Consider the following 24,131-nt stretch of genomic DNA (forward strand, 5'->3'; position numbering starts at 1 on the left):
GCGCTACTTAGCTTTTTCGCAACAGCATTATTACACTACAAATGGAACAATATGAATACCAATAGAAATAGCGCTATTGATAATAAACAATACCAACACTTTACCTTTATTATCAACAATACAATTGTTCAAATGCAACAATACATATACGTCATGATAACTTGAGATACGAAAGAATGCAGAAAAATGGAGGGGAAGAAAGAGAAGCAACCTACATTAACCTTGTAGATTGTTATAGTAACAATCTACAAGGTTTTGTTGCAACATCAACATTGCAACTTTTCACGTCATGTTTTTTTTGTTTTTTTTGCAATACTATCAATTTTGCAATTTTTGCAGAATGCGTGGCGGGCCAGTAAACAATTAGCTCCGGGCCGCAAATGGCCCCCGGGCCGCACTTTGGACACCCCTGTATTATTGTGTATTATTTTGTTGGACTGATTAAAAATTATTTTAAAAAACTGCCTTTTCTAGTTATTGATATTGAAAAACGGTATATTTTAATCACCATTAATAAGATTGATTATTAGTAGTCGCACTATTATTATTGTTGTTTGTCAATGCATGTTGTCCTATTGTCTTGTGCAGGTGATGACAGCACCTCTGTATCGTTCATCAACACGGGCGTGTCCTGCATGTCCGCCTGAGGGTAGAGCGAGCGCTACTGTGGGGGTCCATACAGCCGTGGTCTGCTTGCTTGGGAGGGGGGGGGGGGGGATCATGGATGTTCCACTGATGGATGAGGAGTGACAGATCGGGGTTAGCCGCCTGGGGAGTCCATTTTCTTTTGCATTGCACGCTACATAGAGGGGCAGGGAGAGAGGAAGGCGTGATGAGAGCCCCTCCTCCTCCTCCTCCTCCTCCTGTCCTTCCTCGCTCTCTCTCTCGTTCCTCGCCAGTGCATCAGTCAGCCGGCTGCACGCCGCATTGACGCTGCTCCATCCCTGCACCCGACTCCAAACACTAGATCTTGCCGGGATTGTGTGCATTTTTTCTTTTTCTTTCCACAGCTATGCAACACAAGCGGTCCTCTGCGATGCACATTCGGATGGAAGTCACAAGTTGAGGGAGCGAGGCTTCGGCGCCGTCTCCGACATGGGTGTTGACTGACCGGGGGGTGAGCCGCAGAGGACACGAAGGTGTTTTTTAGTACTCGGACAAGGATGCAGGTACTCTGCTTGGTGGCGTTACTAGCCCAGGCGTGCGCGTGTTTGTCCGTGAGGAACAATGCGTGGGTTGGAGAGGACTCCTCCAGGGCTTCCAGTGGAAGGGAGAGCCACCAAAACAAAGCCACAGGTGCAATCCTCCACTCCAGGCGCTCTGCACGCTTGAACAGGACGGTGACACCCGCCTCCCGTTGGGAGCCGCCGCGCCTCCACCATAACAGGAGGACAAAGTTGACGAGCGCCGGCGGACGCCACAATGCGGCCGCGGGCGGAGGATTGGGCCCGGCGGAGGGAGACCGCCACCGGAGGGGCACAAAGGAGGAGAAAGCGTGGAAGAGGGGGCGAACCCGCCTGAACAAAAGCCCGGAGTCCCGTCCGTCGCCATGGGAACCCATCCCCAAGCCGGCGGCGCTGACGTCCACCGACGCGCCCTTTGACCTCCTCACCAGGAGGCCCGAGTTCTTCACCTTCCGCGAGGAGAACCCGTGGGACGCCACGCCCATCACGCCGCCCGGCCCGCAGGACTTCGGCGGGGACGAGCTCAAGAACCCCTTCTACCCGGTGACGGGCGAGACCTACGGCGCCTACGCCATCACCGCCGCGTCGGGCTTCGTCTTCCTGGTGGGGCTGGCGGGCAACGTGGCCATCCTGTGCATCGTGTGCCAGAACTACTACATGAAGAGCATCTCCAACTCGCTGCTGGCCAACCTGGCCGTGTGGGACTTTGCCCTCATCCTCTTCTGCCTGCCCATGGTGGTCTTCCACGAGCTGACCAAGTCCTGGCTGCTGGGGGAGTTCACCTGCAGAGTGGTGCCGTACATGGAGGTAATGGTGTCCTCCTTACTTTCACGTCTGCGAGTCCAAGCGGGATAATGGTGTCGGGTGTCACGGGCGGAGGCCTCACCCATCCCCCAAGGCACGGGACACACAAATAGAGAGTTTCTCTTGAGGTTTGTCTGTGCATAAGCAGCCATTGTAGCACTTTGAAGCTGCAAGGTATGTCATTGTCGCACCTGCAGGCGTGCACTCGCTGTCCTCGTCCACACCTCAGACTGACACGTTGTTTACTATGAGGGGTCGTTGGGGACATTATTCAGAATTACCTCTTACATACACTACTGAAACACTCTTATACACACTACTGAAACACTCTTATACACACTACTGAAACACTCTTATACACACTACTGAAATGCTCTCACATAAACAACTGACATTTTTTTCTCTCACACACACTACTGAAACACTCTTATACACACTACTGAAACACTCTTATACACACTACTGAAATACTCTTATACACACTACTAAAATGCTCTCACATAAACAACTGCAATGTTTTTCTCTCACACACACTACTGAAACACTTTTATACACACTACTGAAATACTCTTATACACACTACTGAAACACTCTTATACACACTACTGAAACACTCTTATACACACTACTGAAACACTCTTATACACACTACTGAAACACTCTTATACACACTACTGAAATGCTCTCACATAAACAACTGAAATGTTTTTCTCTTATACACACTCCTGAAACACTCTTATACACACTACTGAAATACTCTTATACACACTACTGAAACACTCTTATACACACTACTGAAACACTCTTATACACACTACTGAAATGCTTCACATAAACAACTGAAATGTTTTTCTCTCATACACACTACTGAAACACTCTTATACACACTACTGAAATGCTTCACATAAACAACTGAAATGTTTTTATCTCACACACACTACTGAATCACTCTCATACACACTACTGAAACACTCTTATACACACTACTGAAACACTCTTATACACACTACTGAAACACTCTTATACACACTACTAAAATGCTCTCACATAAACAACTGAAATGTTTTTCTCTTACACACACTACTGAAACACTCTTATACACACTACTAAAATGCTCTCACATAAACAACTGAAATGTTTTTCTCTCACATACACTACTGAAACACTCTCATAAACACTACTGAAACACTCTTGTAAGAGCATATCAGTAGTGTGTATAAGAGCGTTTCAGTAGTGTGCGTGAGAGAAAAACATTTCAGTTGTTTGTATGAGAGCATTTCAGTAGTGTATGTAAGAGGAAATTCTGAATAATGTCCCTAACGGCCCCTCATAGTTTACACCGTTTTGGTTCCTTCACCTTTTTGTGCACTCGCCGCAATTCCATCAGTGTCACCCGGCAGAACACACCTGCTTTTGTTGTCTGGAGCAGACGTTCCCTGCACAATGTTTATCCATTGTTTTTATTTACCGTATTTATATGCGCCCTGTCATTCATTCATTGATATTTTACATATAGACTTAGACTTAGACTTCCTTTTTATTGTCATTCAAATTTCATATTGCAGTCTACACGTACCTCTTATGTGTGACTGCCATCAAATTGCAATCTACACGAAACCTCTTATGTGTGACTGCCATCATATTGCAATTTACACGTACCTCTTATGTGTGACTGCCATCATATTGCAGTCTGCACGTATCTCTTATGTGTGACTGCCATCATATTGCAGATGACACGTATCTCTCATGTGTGACTGCCATCATATTGCAGTCTGCACGTATCTCTTATGTGTGACTGCCATCATATTGCAGTTGACACGTATCTCTCATGTGTGACTGCCATCTACTGGTCATACTTATCATTTCACCATGCACCTAATAAAATTGCTTCAAGGTCGGTAAGCACAACCAGTATTACGCCGTACATTAGGCACACCAGGTCATAAGGCGCACGGTCGATTTTTGGGGAAAATGAAAGGATTGTAAGTGCGCCTTATAGTCCGGAGAATACGGTAAATGGATAACTCACTTTAAAATGATAAGTCAATCAGATATTTGTTTTATTTTTTTAAAAAAGTGTAATGTATGATAATATATTATTTATTGCATTATTAAGAAATACGAATAATAACTAATAGTTTTTATTACTACAGATTGCAACTACTTTCAAACCTTTAACTAACATTACATTATTATTAACATTAACATTATTAAGTACTTTCCCATTCTCAATTCATACACATTTAATTAAATGTAATATTTCTTACATTATGAGGTGATATTAAAGTTGAATATATATGCAATTGCATGCAGTACTAGGAAAACATTTAGTGAAAAAAAAGATAATGTACTCGACTTTCGAGGGGCCACGTCAATTGATCTGGCCCCCGGACCTTGACGGGTTGTTTACACCGTGTTGGTTCCTTCCCCTTTTGTGCACTCGCCGCAATTCCATCAGTGTCACCCGGCAGAACACACCTGCTTTTGTTGTCTGGAGCAGACGTTCCCTGCACAATGTTTATTTATTTATTGGTTTTTCAAACTGAGGCAAACATATTTTGTAAAAGAAGCAAAAAAAAACAAAAATACCAGAAATGCTCTAATTAAAATGATGTTTACCTTGATTAATGTTATAGTGTGCATGAGAGAGTGGTCATTTGTTACCAAGTCACCGTAAACCCTCATGCATCGCCATCACAGTATTTTTCGGACTATAAGGCGCACTTCAAATTCTTTCATTTTCTCAAAACTCGCCTGTGCGCCTTATAACCCGCTGTGCCTAATGTACGGAAACATTTTGGATGTGCTTACCGACCTCCAAGCTATTTTATTTGGTACATGATGAAATGATAAGTGTGACCAGTAGATGGCAGTCACACATAAGAGATATGTGTAGACTGCAATATGACTGAAGTAAACAACACCAACATTTTACGTGTTCCATTGAAAATATAGAACGTTACACACGGCACTCAAAAAATATATCAAAATGTTTTAGCAGGACTTTGGTAAGCTATGAAGCCGCACCGCTTGATGGATTGTACTGTGCTTCAACATACCAGTATTATTATGGTGTGTGTATAAGGTAAGACATGTTATCTGGCGTTTTATTTTGCAATATTATGCAAAAGCAACTTTTCTTATCTTCTGGCACCTGCTGATCTGTATTTGGGATCTGCATAAGTCCTGAAAATTACCGCATGTCCGCCTTTGTAGTCCGTGTAAACACCGTAGTCGATAAGCTTCCTATTGTTCTCTATCTTCTTGTTATGGGACATTCATCCTCCACTGTTGCACTTTCTAATATCCATCCATCCATCCATTTTCTACCGCTTGTCCTCATTTCTAATATAAAGTAGTGTAAAGTTCTTGCTTGTATCTGTCAGTAAACTCGCCATGAAAGCACTAGACCAGGGGTCACCAACGCGGTGCCCGCGGGCACCAGGTAGCCCGTAAGGACCAGATGAGTAGCCCGCTGGCCTGTTCTAAAAATAGCTCAAATAGCAGCACTTACCAGTGAGCTCCCTCTATTTTTTAAATTGTATTTATTTACTAGCAAGCTGGTCTCGCTTTGCCTGACATTTTTAATTCTAAGAGAGACAAAACTCAAATTGAATTTGAAAATCCAAGAAAATATTTTAAAGACTTGGTCTTCACTTGTTTAAATAAATTCATACATTTTTTTACTTTGCTTCTTATAACTTTCAGAAAGACAATTTTAGAGAAAAAATACAACCTTAAGAATGATTTTAGGATTTTTAAACACATATACCTTTTTACCTTTTAAATTCCTTCCTCTTCTTTCCTGACAATTTAAATCAATGTTCAAGTAAATGTATTTTTTTTATTGTAAAGAATAATAAATACATTTTAATTTAATTCTTCATTTTAGCTTCTGTTTTTTCGACGAAGAATATTTGTGAAATATTTCTTCAACTTATTATGATTAAAATTCAAAAAAATTATTCTGGCAAATCTAGAAAATCTGTAGAATCAAATTTAAATCTTATTTCAAAGTCTTTTGAATTTCTTTTAAAATGTTTGTTCTGGAAAATCTAGAAGAAATAATGATTTGTCTTTGTTAGAAATATAGTTTGGTCCAATTTGTTATATATTCTAACAAAGTGCAGATTGGATTTTAGCCTATTTAAAACATGTCATCAAAATTCTAAAATTAATCTTAATCAGGAAAAATTACTAATGATGTTCCATATATTATTTTTTTAAGTTTTTCTCTTCTTTATTTCGGTTGAATTTGGAATTTTAAAGAGTTGAAATTGAAGATAAACTATGTTTCAAAATGTAATTGTCATTTTTTTCGTGTTTTCTCCTCTTTTAAACCGTTCAATTAAGTGTAAATATCATTAATTATTAATAATAACATAGAGTTAAAGGTAAATTGAGCAAATTGGCTATTTCTGGCAATTTATTGAAGTGTGTATCAAACTGGTAGCCCTTCGCATTAATCACTACCCAAGAAGTAGCTCTTGCTTTCAAAAAGGTTGGTGACCCCTGCACTAAAACATACCGGTGTAGTGAGTTTACTTTATTCACCCAAGGAACTTTAGTTATTAGAGAGTTCCGGTTGAGAGACGGTTTTTCACGGGACACATTTCCGGTGTTGTTGTTTCCGGATTAGGAGATGCTGCTCCGTTATTGATTGAAGTGAAGTCTGAATGTCGTTAAAACAGTTAGCGCCATCTTATGACGCTTCTTCCACTCCCGTCCTTGCACGCTACACCGCTACAACAAAGATGACGGGGAGAAGACGCTGTCGAAGGTGAGCCACGTAAATAAGACCGCCCACAAAACGGCGCATCCTCAAGCGAGTGTCAGAAAGCGGCTTGAAGATGATCTGTAAAACATCATCTATGCAACATTTTGACCAAAGAACCACATCACATGTTATGTTATTTTATATGTTGACCAGAGGGGGAGCACTTTTAAAAGCGACACACAGTCAATTTGAAAAATCCCTCCTTTTTGGGACCACCCTAATTTTTGATATATTTCACCACCAGGGGTGCAAATGAGAAATTTTCTATTAGATGCAATGGTTTTCCGTATTGGGACCATGATTTATGTCCTAGCTTGTTCACACCTCCTCATATGGAAGCTACTTTTCCTTGTTGATGTCTCAAGAAGGGTAGAAATACAAGAACAAACACACACATATTCTTGTATTTCTTACCTTCTTGAGACCTCTGAAAAATGCCTACCTCATTAGACCACCCTTTCTAGGAATATAAAGATTTGTATGTACAATATGTCTCTATATAATTATTTTTTTTTAAATCAATAATTTTGGCCAGAGGGGGAGCACTTCAAATTTTTACACACACTTGTTATGTCATATGTTGACCATGACAAAGAGCACTTTTAAAACCGACACACGGTCAATTTGAAAAATCCCTCCTTTTTGGGACCACCCTAATTTTTTATATATTTCACCACCAGGGGTGCAAATGAGACATTCTCTATTAGATGCAATGGTTTTCCATATTGGGAACATTATTCATGTCCTAACTTGTTCACACCTCCTCATATGGAAGCTACTTTTCCTTGTTGATGTCTCAAGAAGGGTAGAAATACAAGAACAAACACACACATATTCTTGTATTTCTTACCTTCTTGAGACCTCTGAAAAATGCCTACCTCATTAGACCACCCTTTCTAGGAATATAAAGATTTGTATGTACAATATGTCTCTATATAATTATTTTTTTTTAAATCAATAATTTTGGCCAGAGGGGGAGCACTTCAAATTTTTACACACACTTGTTATGTCATATGTTGACCATGACAAAGAGCACTTTTAAAACCGACACACGGTCAATTTGAAAAATCCCTCCTTTTTGGGACCACCCTAATTTTTGATATATTTCACCACCAGGGGTGCAAATGAGACATTCTCTATTAGATGCAATGGTTTTCCATATTGGGACCATTATTCATGTCCTAACTTGTTCACACCTCCTCATATGGAAGCTACTTTTCCTTGTTGATGTCTCAAGAAGGGTAGAAATACAAGAACAAACACACACATATTCTTGTATTTCTTACCTTCTTGAGACCTCTGAAAAATGCCTACCTCATTAGGACCACCCTTTCTAGAAATATAAAGATTTGTATTTACATGTCTCTATATGCATATAAAAAAAAAAAATCAATAATTTTGGCCAGAGGGGGAGCACTTCAAATTTTTACACAAACTTGTTATTTCATATATTGACCAGAGGGGGAGCACTTTTAAAATCGACACACAGTCAATTTGAAAACTCCCTCCTTATTGGGACCACCTTAATATTTTATATATTTCACCACCAGGGGTGCAAATGAGACATTTTCTATTAGATGCAATGGTTTTCCTTATTGGGACCATGATTTATGTCATCACTTGTTCACCGGTCCTCATATGGAAGCTACTTTTCCCTGTTGATGTCTCAAGAAGGGTAGAAATACAAGAACACAAACACACACATATTCTTGTATTTCTTACCTTCTTGGGACCTCTGAAAAATGCCTACCTCATTAGGACCACCCTTTCTAGAAATATAAAGATTTGTACTTACAATATGTGTCTATATCAGGGGTCATCAACCTTTTTGAAACCAAGAGCTACTTCTTGGGTAGTGATTAATGTGAAGGGCTACCAGTTTGATACACACTTAAATAAATTTCCAGAAATAGCCAATTTGCTCAATTTACCTTTAACTCTATGTTATTATTAATAATTAATGATATGTATCTTTGTGGAAACACTGATCATCTTAAAGATTTCTCACAATAAATATATATAGAAACAGATAAATATCAATATGCAGCACTTTATTTTTATATTTTCTCTAAATGCACATTTTTCAAATTGAACATTTTCAAATGATCACTTCTAAGACATGAAATCACAATATCTTATTTTAACTAGCTAGCCACTAAAAATTTTTAACAAATCATGCATTACTTTGCACCATGTTTGTACAAATAACTCATGTAAAATACAAAAGTCAACTCTCAATTTTTTAAATAAATCATGTCACACTTTGAACTGGACACCAAATCTGTTATCTGTTTCTTTGTCAGTTAGTGAAGACCAAATCTTTAAAATATTTTCTTGGATTTTCAAATTCTATTTGAGTTTTGTCTCTCTTAGAATTAAAAATGTCGAGCAAAGCGAGACCAGCTTGCTAGTAAATAAATACAATTTAAAAAATAGAGGCAGCTCACTGGTAAGTGCTGCTATTTGAGCTATTTTTAGAACAGGCCAGCGGGTGACTCATCTGGTCCTTACGGGCTACCTGGTGCCCGCGGGCACCGCGTTGTTGACCCCTGCTTTATATGCATATTAAAAAAAAAATCAATAATTTTGGCCAGCGGGGGAGCACTTCAAATTTTTACACACACTTGTTATTTCATATGTTGATTAGAGGGGGGTGCACTTTTAAAACCGACAGTAAATTTGAAAAATCCCTCCTTTTTGGGACCACCTTCATTTTTGATAGATTTCATCACCAGGGGTTCAAATTAGACATTTTCTATCAGATGCAATGGTTTTCTTTATTGGGACTATGATTTCGGTCCTCATATGGGAGCTACTTTTCCTTGTTGATGTCTCAAGAAGGGTGGAAATACAAGAACAAACATACACACACACACACATCCCGACTTTATTCATCGCTTAACCCGCATGCATCCGGCCTAAATAACGGCACCAGACAACACATGTGAAAAATCATGCTGCAGATAACGCCGCCTTCAGTGAACCTGGTTTTATTCGCCGCTCAACGGAGAGGAGCGACAGCAGAGCCGAGATCCGGGCGAGCGGCCAAGCTGCATTATTCCAGATAAGCCAGTCAGTCGTGCACAGGGCGGCACATTGCAGGCGCGCTAACCGCTTTAGCAACCGCTGCAGGAAACCATTCAGAACCGTGTTGACAAAATGCCTTAATGGCAAACACTTCATTTTCTTGCCTAAAGACTCGTCCCTCAGGAAGACGCGTGTGTTTACATGTGGCTAATTGTCTCTGGTCGGCAACATAAATCTTCACGTTTAACAAGAGCGTCCTGTTCCTCAAGCCCTGCATCCTGCGTGGACTTTGCGGCGTCCGACTACAGTAAACGCCTCGCTATGCTACAGGGAAAGCAGCACAAAGACAGTGAGATTTATCCTGAAGGGTCTGCATGAGCTGCAGAAAAGAGCCGCGATGAAACCGTTGCGCATTTATCAGCTTGACACGTCCTCGTTCGATACAGTACAGGTACAGTACGGAGGACACTTTTGCATGCAAAGCTAGCGGGGGCATCCAGCAGATGGGTGGCCTCGCTGTTCTCTCTGCATCAGCGATCTGTGATTAGACCCCAGCCTCAGGGGGGGGGGGGGGACGCACTCCCTACAGAAGCCGCATTTGGGGGCTTCGTTCTCTTCAAAGCAGACAAACATCAGCCACCTGGAAAACGCTATTTTGCCGCCAGCTACCGTCAAGACTCAGAGGCAAACGCCGTTTTTTGTTTTTTTTTATATCCAAGGGGAAATATGACACAGAGCGTGATGTAATTTAATGGAGGAGGGAATTTATTGTCCGGAAGAAATTGCCAGGGAGACGCCATAAAAACGCAAGGAGCGGCGTCCTTAAATGGGCTTTTGATATTTGGACTCAGGAGAGCGCTCTACTTACGTTAATTATTGCATGAAGGCATTTTTTGTATCCTCTGCAGTGGACATTTTGGTGTTTTGCATAACAGAGCTGTTCGGAAGCAAAAACAACGGCAGTGATATTGTTATGTTTAGAGAGGGGAGGTGACGGCAACAGACACCAGGGGCTTTTATATCTGTGAGATTTATTATATATATATATATATATATATATATATATATATATATATATATATATATAAAATAATCAAACAATACTAACTATAATAACTAAGGAAATGGAGTGTGACAAAATCATCCAAGAGTGTGTATAGTGTAAAACTATGTGTGTGTATTAGCTGTTGAGTGTTACCGTAAATGTTGAACGAGAGACAAGGAAGTCCAGGGGAGAGAGAAGTCTACAGTTTAGAGTCCAAAGCGGGGAAAGTCACGGATCGAGGGAGGCAGTCAGAGTCCAGAGGAAGATCCAGGGAAAAGTGAGACGCACAGCTCACTTTCAAGGCGACAGAGGGTACTGCGGGGACGACACAAGAAAACACACACTGAAAACACGGAGGGGCAAAACACAGAGAGAGCTGGATTGCATCAAGCAGGACGTGGCTTACTGTACGCGAACAGAAGGTTATATTCCGGCGCGGGATGGCAGGTTGAGCAGGCTTATTAAGGCAGCTCCCTCAACACGGGCAGGTGCGCAAATTGCAGATTGTCTGCAGGCGCGAGGAGGCACGCACGCAGGACGCAAAGATGAGGGCGCATTGGAATGCGCCCTGGCCGTGACAGATATAAAGCAGGGTGTACATAATAAATCAAATAATCTGACCGGATTGATTGGTGCTTATCTGACGCCATCTTTGTTGGCAACATTAGTGACGGTGACCATGGAGTGTAATTTCTAAAGCAGGCCTGGGCAATTATTTTGCCTAGGTGGGGCCAAATTTAGAGGGAAAAAAATGTGTCTGGGGGCCGGTATATCTATTTTTAGGAACACTAATACGAAACCTCACAATAATGTCTGATTGAATGCTAAAAACGTTATAACAGACCGCCTTAAAAAACGGAATGGAATTTGACACTTTTTTACTGAATGAGACACCCAGAATGTACATGAAAATAAAGAATGTGGGATTTACAATATTAACTATGAAGGATAAAACACTGAATATTGACAACATATGAACGTCACACCCCCTCTCCATCCACATATTTTACAATTAAGCGAAACGCAAAAAAATACAGCAAACACAACGGAATATGAATGCAAAGGGTAAAAAAAAACCCCACCTACAATCTGATACATCTGATACATCACTAAGCTTTAGAACGCTCTACTTACGTTAATTATTGCATGAAGGCATTTTTGTGTCCTCTGCAGTGGACATTTTGGTGTTTTGCATAACAGAGCTGTTGGTAAGCAAAAACAACAGCAGTGATATGAGGCAGGGTGTCCAAGCTACGATTTGGCCCGCGAGACGGCATAAGTTCGACAAGGTGTGTACGTAATAAATTAAATCATCTGGCCGGATTGATAGGTGCTTATTTGACCATACTTGCCAACACTCCCGATTTTTCCGGTAGCCTCCAGAATTTCAGTGCCCCTCCCGAAAATTTCCCGGGGGAACCATTCTTCCGAATTTCTCCTGATTTCCACCCGGACAACAATATTGGGGGCGTGCCTTTAAGGCACTGCCTTTAGCGTCCTCTCTCACCTGAAACGTCACCCCTTAACAGCCACATGCTGTTCAGCCATACAGGTCACACTGAGGGTGGCCGTATAAACAACTTTAACACTGTTACAAATATGCGCCACACTGTGAACCCACACCAAACAAGAATGACAAACACATTTCGGGAGAACATCCGCACCGTAACACCACATAAACACAACAGAACAAATACCCAGAATCCCCTGCAGCACTAACTCTTCCGGGACGCTACAATAACATCTACGGCTTTTGGAGCTCAGTGCACAACTGCACAAACAACAAGAAGGAGACGAAGCAGAAGAACGAAGAAGAGACATGGCGACGACGAGTAAGAAGAAGAAATATGCTTGCAAGTTCTAAAATGATTGGACATTTTTTTTAAATTTCATTCAGGACACAGCTCGAAGGGGAAAGGGTATGCTGCCTGCACCTCAACCCCGCCTCCCCAACATTTAGTGCTTGTTTCATGCTTAGTTCATGCTGCTCGTTTTCATGTCCAATCCCAAGTTTTTGCTAGTTTCGATTCATGCCGTGTCCACGTAAGTGTTAGTTGTTTCCTGCCACAGTAAGTCTTGTTTGTTCCATGCCATAGTCCGTGTTAAAGGCCTACTGAAATGAATTGTTTTTTATTTAAACGGGAATAGCAGATCCATTCTATTTGTCATACTTGATCATTTCGCGATATTGCCATATTTTTGCTGAAAGGATTTAGTAGAGAAAATCGACGATAAAGTTCGCAACTTTTGCTCGCTGATAAAGAAAAGCCTTGCCTGTAGCGGAAGTAGCGTGACGTCACAGGAGCTAGTATTCCTCACAATTCCCCGTTGTTTACAATGGAGCGAGAGAGATTCGGACCGAGAAAGTGACGATTACCCCATTAATTTGAGCCAGGATGAAAGATTCGTAGATGAGGAACGTTACAGTGAATGACTAGAGAGGCAGTGATAGACGTATCTTTTTTCGCTCTGACCGTAACTTAGGTACAAGCTGGCTCATTGGATTCCACACTCTCTCCTTTTTCTATTGTAGATCACAGATTTGTATTTTAAACCACCTCGGATACTATATCCTCTTGAAAATTAGAGTCGAGAACGCGAAATGGACATTTAAAGTGACTTTTATCTCCAAGACAATACATCGGTGACACACTTAGCTACTGAGCTAACATGCTAGCATCGTTCTCAAATGAAGATAGAAACAAAATAAATAAACCCCTGACTGGAAGGATAGACAGAAGAGCAAAAATACTATTAAACCATGGACATGTAACTACACGGTTAAAAATTCTCAGCCTGGTAAGGCTTAACAATGCTGTTGCTAACGACGCTAAGGCTAATTTAGCAACTTAGCAACCGGACCTCACAGAACTATGATAAAACATTAGCGCTCCACCTACGCCAGCCAGCCCTCATCTTCCCATCAACACCCGTGCTCACCTGCGTTCCAACGGCGCGACGAAGGACTTCATCCGTGGGTTTGGCGGCTAGCATCAGCTAGGCGTCTTCTATCAGGGTAAGTAGTCCTTGTTGTGTTGCTGTAAGTGTTGTACTTAGCCGCTAAGACACCGATCGATCCCACCTACAACGTTCTTCTTTGCAGCCTCCATTGTTCGTTAAACAAATTGCAAAAGATTCACCAACACAGATGTCCAGAATACTGTGGAATTTTGTGGAAGAAAACAGAGCTTTGTGTATTGTGTCCAATAGGGCCCAAACACTTCCGTGCATTTTATGACGTCACGCGCATAAATCATATCCAAAGGAGATTTTCAACCGGAAGTGTGGCGGGAATTTTAAAATGTCACTTTATAAGTTAACCCGGCCGTATTGGCATGTGTTGCAATGTTAAGATGTCATCATTGATATATAAACTATCAGACTGCGTGGTCGCTAGTAGTGGCTTTCAGTAGGCCTTTAAGTGTTTAGCTTCTATGTTTCCCGCTTTAAGTTGTTTTTGTTCGTTAGCTTCTCGTGTGAACTTCTCCTACCTTCACGCCTTGTTCGGAATAGTCCGATTGCTTCCCGGGAGAACAAACCTCCTAGTAAGCTACGAAATGACAATCACTAAGCTTTAGAACTTTAGAACTGTCCCTGACACCCGCATTTCAGGCGGACACTCTGTGGAAACGCTCCCCACCCACACTGCTTGGTGCCTCATCTGAGCTGCTGTGACTTAGATTACCATAGTAACTGATTAGATTACCATAGTAACTAATTAGTTCAGCATAGTAACTCATTTGATTACCATAGTAACTAGTATATCATTCAAAAGCACAAAGCACTTTGTATAGTTCAAGACTTCCGGTCATTTGAAAACATCACTGCACATCATAATGGCAGCTACACTTGGAATTTGAAAAGCTTAGCTGGCCTTAATTTGCCTAGGTCTGTTCTAAAGTCTATGTGCACAGCATTTATTTATACGACCCAATCCAAACAACCGTCCCTAGTCATGGCACAGGGGGAAAAAAATGCAACCAGCACAAAAATCAGCAAACATGTTACATATAACACAATTTGCTCACTGAACTTTTTGGATATTATAAAAAACAGCCTACCCCTGTAAAAAAAGAATGTAATTACTGTTATGATCCGCTGCCCAGATCATATTTCTGTTTATGTTTGCTAGTCATTTGTGTTTTTCTGCTAGTCTTGGACTCCTTCTTAGTATCTGTTTAAGCACCTCTGAGTTTGGTTACCATAGTAACTAATTACGTTCACCTGCCGCTGGGGTTCCCGACACGCACCTGTTGGTCATCATTGACATTATTATTTAAAGGCTGCCTTCTCAGTCAGTCGTTCTGGCTTCTTTGTTTTGCATCCCGCCACTGCCACGTAGGTTTGTTCTCCTTTCCTAAACTCCTGCTAGTAGAGACAAGCTGTGCTAAGTGTTAGCCTTAGCTTCCGGTGCGCTCGGCACCTCGTCCTGTCGGGTTGTTTTCTGTTTTGTACCAGTTTTGTGTTATTTGATCATTAAGTCATGTCGTTACCTGCAAGTCCTGTCCGGTTTTCGTCCTTTGCATCTTGGGAGAACAAAACTCCCGCAGCACCATGCGTCCCGAACGTGACAATTACACCCATAAGAAATTATGGAAAAAATGCCAAAAACTCTAATCCCATTTATCCATCTTTTGCCCATATTTCTGATTGGTAACAAAACTTTAAGGAAGCCTTCGCATATGTCGATGGAGAGGAGGTGTGACGTTCATATGTTGTCAATATTCAGTGTTTTATCGTTCATAGTTAATACTGTCGTCCATAGTTAATACTGTAAATCCCATATTATTTATTTACATGTACATTGTCATTCAGTAAAAAAAATTTAAATTTGAAAAGTCTGTCATAATGTTTTCAGCATTCAATGAGAGATCATTGTGAGGTTTTGTATTCGTGTTCCTAAAAATCAGATATACCGGCCCCCAGACACGTTTTCTTTTCTCTAAATTTGGCCCCCCGAGGCTAAACAATTGCCCAGGCCTGGTTGATGGTGAAGCCTACACACACACATGCGTGTGCGAGTGTGTGTTCAGACCATCCCCATTCATCACCTGATGACTCCTATTAGCGCGGACAGTGACAGTAGCCAGACAGGCTCCACCAGTCCTCGTTAGAAGCCAATTAATCTCTCTGGCCCCTTTAATCAATGACCTTTTATTCAAGAAACGCACAGAGGGAGACACCTGCTGCTCATATGAATGACCGCGACATGAATAAACATGTCGGAAGCCCCCAAGCGAGACGTTAAACAACATCTATACTGAGAATAGAAATTCAAAGGAGGACGGCAGGGATGGAGACGACCTGTCCAAGTGTTTGAATTATTCATGAGACAAAATGAGTGTTTAAAAATGGATGCAGGAAGGCGCCATTTTCAGCTGTGAACAAGAAAGGAAGCCTAAATTAAATCACCCTGAAGACGTGGCTCGCGTCCCGCATTCTATTCGCCTTTGCTTGTTTTCTCAGCCTCTGCATGTTATCCCGTGCTCCCGCCACATCTAACGGGGCTTTGTCACGCCACCAACGCTGACTTTTGGACTCTCTGCGGAGAACAAAGTGTGTTTGTTGCACGCCTCGACAGCGCTGATCAAAGGCGCCGCCTGACTTTTATTTCTTTTTTTAAAAATTTTTTTTAAAGCCGCGCTCGTCCAGCCATGAAATATTCAGCGTGTGCAGATGTGACATGTTTGTTTGCAGCCGAATGTGGGAATTAATATGCCAAAGTAGCGGGAAATGAAGCCTTTCTTTGCATGAATGCATCCATTAGAACAAAGATCAATTATTGTTACGTTTTTTATGAAAGAGTTTATGTCTTTTTACTACTGTATTTTCCGGACCATAGGGTGCACCGGATTATAAGGCGCACTGCCGATAAGCAGGTCTATTCAGGCATACTTGCCAACCTTGAGACCTCCAATATGGGGAGGTGGGCGGTAGGGGGTGGGGGGCGTTGGGGCGGGGGCGTGGTGGGGGGCGTGGTTATTTACAGCTAGAATTCACCAACTCGAGTATTTCATGTATATATATATATATATATATATATATATATATATATATATATATATATATATATATATATATATATATATATATATATATATATATATGTATGAAATACTTGACTTTCAGTGAATACTAGCTATATATATATAAATAAATATATATATAAATATATATATATATATATATATATATATATATATATATATATATATATATATATATATATATATATATATATATATATATATATATATATATATATATATATATATATATATATATGTACATATATATATATTTATTTTATTTACATATAAATAAAAGAAATACTTGAATTTCAGTGTTCCGGTGGCTATCCATTAGATGGCAGTATTGTCCTGTTTAACTTCTCCGTTCATGATGAGTATATCATTTCGGCCAACGTGTTCAATGGAGAAGTCTGTTCTACAAAATGTACAGGCAACATACCCCTTCCCCTTCGAACTGTCCTGGATGAACTGAAATTCTTGTTTCCATTCGTTTTGGAACTTGCAAGCGTATTTCTTCATCTTGCTCGTCGACGGCGTCGCCATGTCTGTAATTTCCTCGTTCTTCCGCTTCGTCTCCTTGTTGTGTGCGCAGTTGTGCACTCTACTCTCTAAAAGCCCTAGATGTTATGACGTCATTGGGCAGGCAAGCTGTTTATATTGTGGGAAAGCGGACGTGAGAACAGGCTGTCCCCACTCAGTCTCAGGTCCGCATTGAGCTGGAGGGGGCGTGGCCTCCAGCTCCGGCTGAATACCGGGAGTTTGTCGGGAGAAAATCTCTGCCGGGAGGTTGTCGGGAGAGGCGCTGAATACCGGGATTCTCCCGCTAAAAACGGGAGGGTTGGCAAGTATGATTAAGATTTATTTTCATTATAAGGCGCATTAAAGGGGTCATATTTTTTTTTTTATGAATGCAAAAGACTTTGTTGTGGTCTACATAACATGTGATGGTGGTTCTTTGGTCAAAATGTTGCATAGATGATGTTTTACACATCATCTTCAAGCTGCTTTCTGACAGTCACATCAGGATGCACCGTGTTGTGGGCGGGTCTTATTTACGTGGCTCACCTTCGACGGCGTCTTCTCCCCGTCATCTTTGTTGTAGCGGTGTAGCGTGCAAGGACGGGAGTGGAAGAAGTGTCAAAAGATGGAGCTAACTGTTTTAATGACATTCAGACTTTACTTCAATCAGTAACGGAGCAGCATCTCCTCATCCGTGGCTCACTAGTGCAACAACAACAACGCCCGAAATGTGTCCCGTGAAAAACCATACGACCGGAACTCTCTAAAAACCAAAGTTCCTTGGGTGAATAATGTAAACTCACTACACCAGTATGTTTTAGCGCTTTCATGGCGAGTTTACTGACAGATATAAGTAAGAACTTTACACTACTTTATATTAGAAATGGCAACAGCGAAGGATGAATGTACCATAACAAGAAGATAGAGAACAATAAAAAGCTTATCAACTACTGCGGCACGGACTACTAAGGCGAATGCACGCAAATTTTCAGGACTTATGCAGATCCCAAATATAGATCAGCAGGTACCAGAAGGTAAGAAAAGTTGCTTTTGCATAATATTGCGAAAAAAACACCAGATAATATGTCTTACCTTATACCAGTGGTTCTTAACCTTGTTGGAGGTACCGAACCCCACCAGTTTCATATGCGCATTCACCCAACCCTTCTTTAGTGAAAAATTAAATGTTTTTTTTTTTTTTCAAATTTAAGACTAAGTTATATGTTTTTGGTAACACTTTAGTATGGGGAACATATTCTAAGTAACAAAGACTTAATTTAGAGTTATTTGGTTAGGGTTTGGGTCAGGGTTAGAGGGTTAGGGTTATAATAAGGCCATGCCGAATAAGGTATTTATAAGTACTTAATAATGACTAGTTAAGAGCCAATATGTTACTAATTTGCATGTTAATAAGCAACTAATTAATGGTGAATATGTTCCCCATACTAAAGTGTTAGCATGTTTTATTACTGGTGCACTTGATGAAGCGTGCATGAACATCACCTTGTTCAAACAACAAAACCAACATAAACTCACAACAAATGACACACCTGCAAATCAGTCTGACTTCTGCTGTTGCCGTATCCGTAATACGCCGATAGGGAGAAGTTTTTATTTACACGATGAGTCGGGTGTGTCTTGACCTCCGCCGAACCCCTGAGCCCGACTCACCCAACCCCTAGTGTTCCATCCAACCCAGGTTAAGAACCACTGCCTTATACACACACCCTAATAATACTCCTATGTTGAAGCACAGTACAATCCATCAAGCGGTGCGGCTTCATAGCTTACCAAAGTCGTACTAAAACATTTTGATAGTTTTTTGAGCGCTGTGTGTAACGTTCTATATTTTCAATGGAATATACAGTATAAGATTTTTGTGTTCTTTACTTGAGTCATATTGCAGTCTAGACATATCTCTTATGTGTGACTGCCATCTACTGGTCGCACTTATTTCACCATGTACCAAATAAAATAGCTTTGAGGTTGGTAAACACAACCAAAATTATTCTGTGCATTAGGCATTAGCAGGTTATGAGGCGCACTGTCGAGTTTTGAGAAAGTTAAAGGATTTTAAAGGCCTACTGAAAGCCACTACTAGCGACCACGCAGTCTGATAGTTTATATATCAATGATGAAATCTTAACATTGCAACACATGCCAATACGGCCGGGTTAGATTAGTAAAGTGCAATTTTAAATTTCCCGTGGAATATTCTACTGAAAACGTCTCGGTATGATGACGTTTGCGCGTGACGTCACGGATTGTAGCGGACATTTTGGGACAGCATTGTGGCCAGCTATTAAGTCGTCTGTTTTCATCGCAAAATTCCACAGTATTCTGGACATCTGTGTTGGTGAATCTTTTGCAATTTGGTTAATGAACAATGGAGACTGCAAAGAAGAAAGCTGTAGGTGGGAAGCGGTGTATTAGCGGCCGGCTGCAGCAACACAACCAGGAGGACTTTGAGTTGGATACGCGCTACCGTGAGTACGCAGCTTTGGCTTCCAAACATTTGATCGCTTGCCCGTACGTGCGTGCCGCTATGTGCATGTCACGTACGTAACTTTGGGGAAATATATGTGCTGTATGAACTTTACGGAGGTGACCGGTACTTTGGGCTGTGGGATTGAGTGTGTTGTGCGGGTGTTTGAGTTGTATTGGTGGGTTATATGGACGGGAGGGGGGAGGTGTTTGTTATGCAGATTAATTTGTGGCATATTAAATATAAGCCTGGTTGTGTTGTGGCTAATAGAGTATATATATGTCTTGAGTTTATTTACTGTTGTAGTCATTCCCAGCTGAATATCAGGTCCCACCCGCCTCTCACAGCATCTTCCCTATCTGAATCGCTTCCACCGCCCATAGTCCTTCACTCTCACTTTCCTCATCCACGAATCTTTCATCCTCGCTCAAATTAATGGGGTAATCGTCGCTTTCTCGGTCCGAATCGCTCTCGCTGCTGGTGGCCATGATTGTAAACAATGTGCAGATGTGAGGAGCTCCACAACCTGTGACGTCACGCTACTTCCGGTACAGGCAAGGCTTTTTTATCAGTGTCCAAAAGTTGCAAACTTTATCGTCGATGTTCTCTACTAAATCCTTTCAGCAAAAATATGGCAATATCGCGAAATGATCAAGTATGACACATAGAATGGATCTGCTATCCTCGATTAAATAAGAACATTTCATTTCAGTAGGCCTTTAAATGCGCCTTATAGTCCGAAAAATACGGTATGTCTGCATGTGCTTTAAGGTGTTGATATTCAGTTGCTGGTGTGACTCTCCTGTGCGTACCTTTGTCGTACTTTGTGTACATTGAACTCACCAGCGCTATCAATGCAGGGCTGAGCAGTTTGCCGCTACGACAACATTGGTTGTGTTGTTGCTGCGTTGTTGCAGTACACTTTTTAATCCATCATTACCAAAGTCGAACAATTAACTTGTTGGATATATAATGAGTTCCCGGTTTTAATTGGAGCGCTGTATTCCAAAACCACCGTGCTGTTCTTAGTGTTCCGGATGTCTGTCCAGGAAGTCGGCGTTTCTCACAGCAACACAAAGACTCTCCGGGGCCATCTGGGACGGCGGTAATTCAATTTGATATGACAAGAGGGACTGGAAAGGGGGGGTGGTTATTTAAGGAGGAAAGCATGTTTAATGTGGAGGAAGAGGGTGAGGAAGTCAGGGTGACAAAAGCCAGGGACGGAGTGAAGAGGATGTAGATCAGAAGCTTTTTGGCAGGTTTGGCGTTGGAGAGGGTTCGTGCGAGGACACACTCCAGCTGCTGTAGAGGAATACTTCACAGGCTGCCAAACTGGCTGTTAATCCAACAGATCCTTGCAGGGGGAACAATCCTGCCAGTGAGCTTTAATGGCGGCTCGCAGGCTTGTGTCAGATGTCCTCGCTCCGTGTCTTTATTTAGCGTGGAAATCTGCTTCTTCAGGGTTCCTGGACCTGATCCAAACGTGTCTGCTCATACCCTTCCCGGTAAAGATCTGGATCTGAAAGAGTCAATTATGATCTCAGAGAATGTCACATCTGTCTGATTACATTAATGGATGCTATGTTTAATGCCATCCCCTCTGCTCCTTTCAGGTGGCATCCCTGGGCGTGACCACCTTCACCCTGTGCGCCCTCTGCATCGACCGCTTCCGTGCGGCCACCAACGTGCAGATGTACTACGAGATGATTGAAAACTGCACCTCCACCACCGCCAAGCTGGCCGTTATCTGGATCGGGGCCCTCCTGTTGGCGCTACCCGAGCTGCTGATCCGTCAGCTGGTGGTGGAAGAAGCCGAGATCCCGGGTGAGCCTCCGGTGGAGCGATGCATCATCCGGATATCCACGTCCCTCCCGGACATGCTCTACGTTTTGGGCTTGACCTACGAGGGCGCCCGGTTGTGGTGGTGCTTCGGTTGCTACTTCTGCCTGCCGACCCTCTTCACCATCGGGTGCTCTCTGGTGACGGCGAGAAAGATCCGCCAAGCCGAGCAGGCCAGCGTGCGCAGCAACAAGAAGCAGATCCGCCTGGAGAGCCAGATGAACTGCACGGTGGTGGCGCTGGCCATCGTCTACGGCGCCTGCGTGGTGCCCGAGAACATCTGCAATATCGTGTCCGTGTACATGGCGGCCGGCGTTCCTGAACACACAATGTCCGTGCTACACCTCCTCTCCCAGCTGCTGCTGTTCTGCCGGGCCGCCGTCACGCCCGTGCTGCTCCTCCTCCTGTGTCGCCCGTTGGGCAGGGCCTTCCTGGACTGCTGCTGTTGCTGCTGCTGCGGCCGCACGCCTTCGTCCACCACAGCCAGTGACGATAACGAACACGAGTGCACCACCGAGCTGGAGCTTTCGCCGTTCAGCACCATTCGCCGCGAGATGAGCAACTACACGCCAGCCGGGTCCAACTGCTGAGCTGCTGGTCCGTCGACCTTACCCAGTCTAGTCACATATCCAAACGGGTGCATGAAGGACAGTGTTTTAAGGAACTGATTACCACCGCCAAGCAGAAAGGCAGTTTGTGTCTTTTCGTTTGCTAGTTAGCAGGAAATCAACAGTTTTCAACAACAGAGACCTCCTACATTCAAATACAAGAGGGATCGACACCAAAAACCTTGGTCAAAGATCTTCTATATGACAGGAGTACGCTGCTATTTCTAAGGATCACCTGCAAAAATGCAAGTCATAGATTCTCTGTATGTCAAGAGAAGTCTAGTATTATTAGAAATCTACTGCAAAAAACACTAGTCAGGGATTAACCTCAAAAACCGTAGTCATTTTTAGGGATCGACGGCAAATTTGTTAGCCCAAATACTCTTAAAGACGGTTGTGCTTTGCTGTGTTTAAGGACTGACTGCAAAAATATCAGTCAAGATCTCCTGTAGGATAGGAGTGCTTCTTAAGGAACTACAGTGTTATTAGAAATCTACTGCAAAAAACACTAGTCAAAAATCAACCTCAAAAACCTTAGCCAAGATCTTCTGTTATTATTTTTAGGGATCGATTGAAAATTTGCTAGTCCAAATACTCTTAAAGACGGTTGTGCTTTGCTGTTTTTAAGGACTGACTGCAAAAACATCAGTCAAGATCTCCTATAGGACAAGAGTGCCCTGTTTTTAAGGATCTCCTACAAAAACCGGTAGCTGAAAAGCCTTAACATGACTGGAGTGCCCTGCGGTTTTTAAGGATCAACTGCAAAAATGCAAGTCATAGATTCTCTGTATGTCAAAAGAAGTCTACTGTTATTAGAAATCTACTGCAAAAAACACTAGTCAAAGATCCACCTCAAAAACCTTAGTCAATGATCTTCTATACAACTGTTGTTATTTTTAGGGATCAACTGAACATTTGCTAGTCCAAATACTCTTAAAGACAGTTGTGCTTTGATGTTTTTGAGAACTGACTGCAAAAATGTCAGTGAAGATCTCCTATAGGACAAGAGTGCCCTGTTTTTAAGGATCTCCTACAAGAAACGGAAGCTGAAAAGCCTTACCATGACTGGAGTGCCGTGCAGTTTTTAAGGATCAACTGCAAAAATGCAAGTCATAGATTCTCTGTATGTCAAAAGAAGTCTACTGTTATTAGAAATCTACTGCAAAAAAAACACTAGTCAAAGATCCACCTCAAAAACCTTAGTCAATGATCTTCTATACAACTGTTGCTATTTTTAGGGATCGACTGAACATTTGCTAGTGCAAATACTCTTAAAGACAGTTGTGCTTTGCTGTTTTTGAAAACTGACTGCAAAAATGTCAGTGAAGATCTCCTGTAGGACAGGAATGCCCTGTTTGTAAGGAACTACAGCAAAAACGGTAGTTGAAAAGCCTTAACATGACTGCATTGCCGTGCAATTTTTAAGGATCAACTGCAAAAATGCAAGTCATAGATTCTCTGTATGTCAAGAGAAGTCTACTGTTATTAGAAATCTACTGCAAAAAACACTAGTCAAAGATCCACCTCAAAAACCTTAGTCAATGATCTTCTATACAACTGTTGCTATTTTTAGGGATCGACTGAACATTTGCTAGTCCGAATACTCTTAAAGACGGTTGTGCTTTGCTGTTCTTAAGAATTGACTGCAAAAATAACAGTCAAGATCTCCTATAGGACAGGAGTGCCCTGTTGTTTTTAAGGAACTACAGCAAAAACGGTAGTTGAAAAGCCTTAACATGACTGCATTGCCGAGCAATTTTTAAGGATCAACTGCAAAAATGCAAGTCATATATTCTCTCTATGTCAAAAGA

General features: G+C 41.9%; 1 protein-coding gene across 1 annotated transcript; it reads left to right on the forward strand.

The window, feature by feature from the left end:
* Positions 1-955: 955 nt before the first annotated feature.
* Positions 956-23,253, forward strand: gpr37b (G protein-coupled receptor 37b). The gene is made up of 2 exons (XM_062066607.1): positions 956-1,991; positions 21,487-23,253. Exons 1-2 carry the CDS (start codon positions 1,164-1,166, stop codon positions 22,300-22,302), a joined length of 1,644 nt encoding a protein of 547 aa, XP_061922591.1. The 5' UTR covers positions 956-1,163; the 3' UTR covers positions 22,303-23,253.
* Positions 23,254-24,131: the final 878 nt, after the last annotated feature.

The sequence above is a fragment of the Entelurus aequoreus genome, linkage group LG12, assembly GCF_033978785.1.
Source record: "Entelurus aequoreus isolate RoL-2023_Sb linkage group LG12, RoL_Eaeq_v1.1, whole genome shotgun sequence".
Taxonomy (NCBI): domain Eukaryota; kingdom Metazoa; phylum Chordata; class Actinopteri; order Syngnathiformes; family Syngnathidae; genus Entelurus; species Entelurus aequoreus.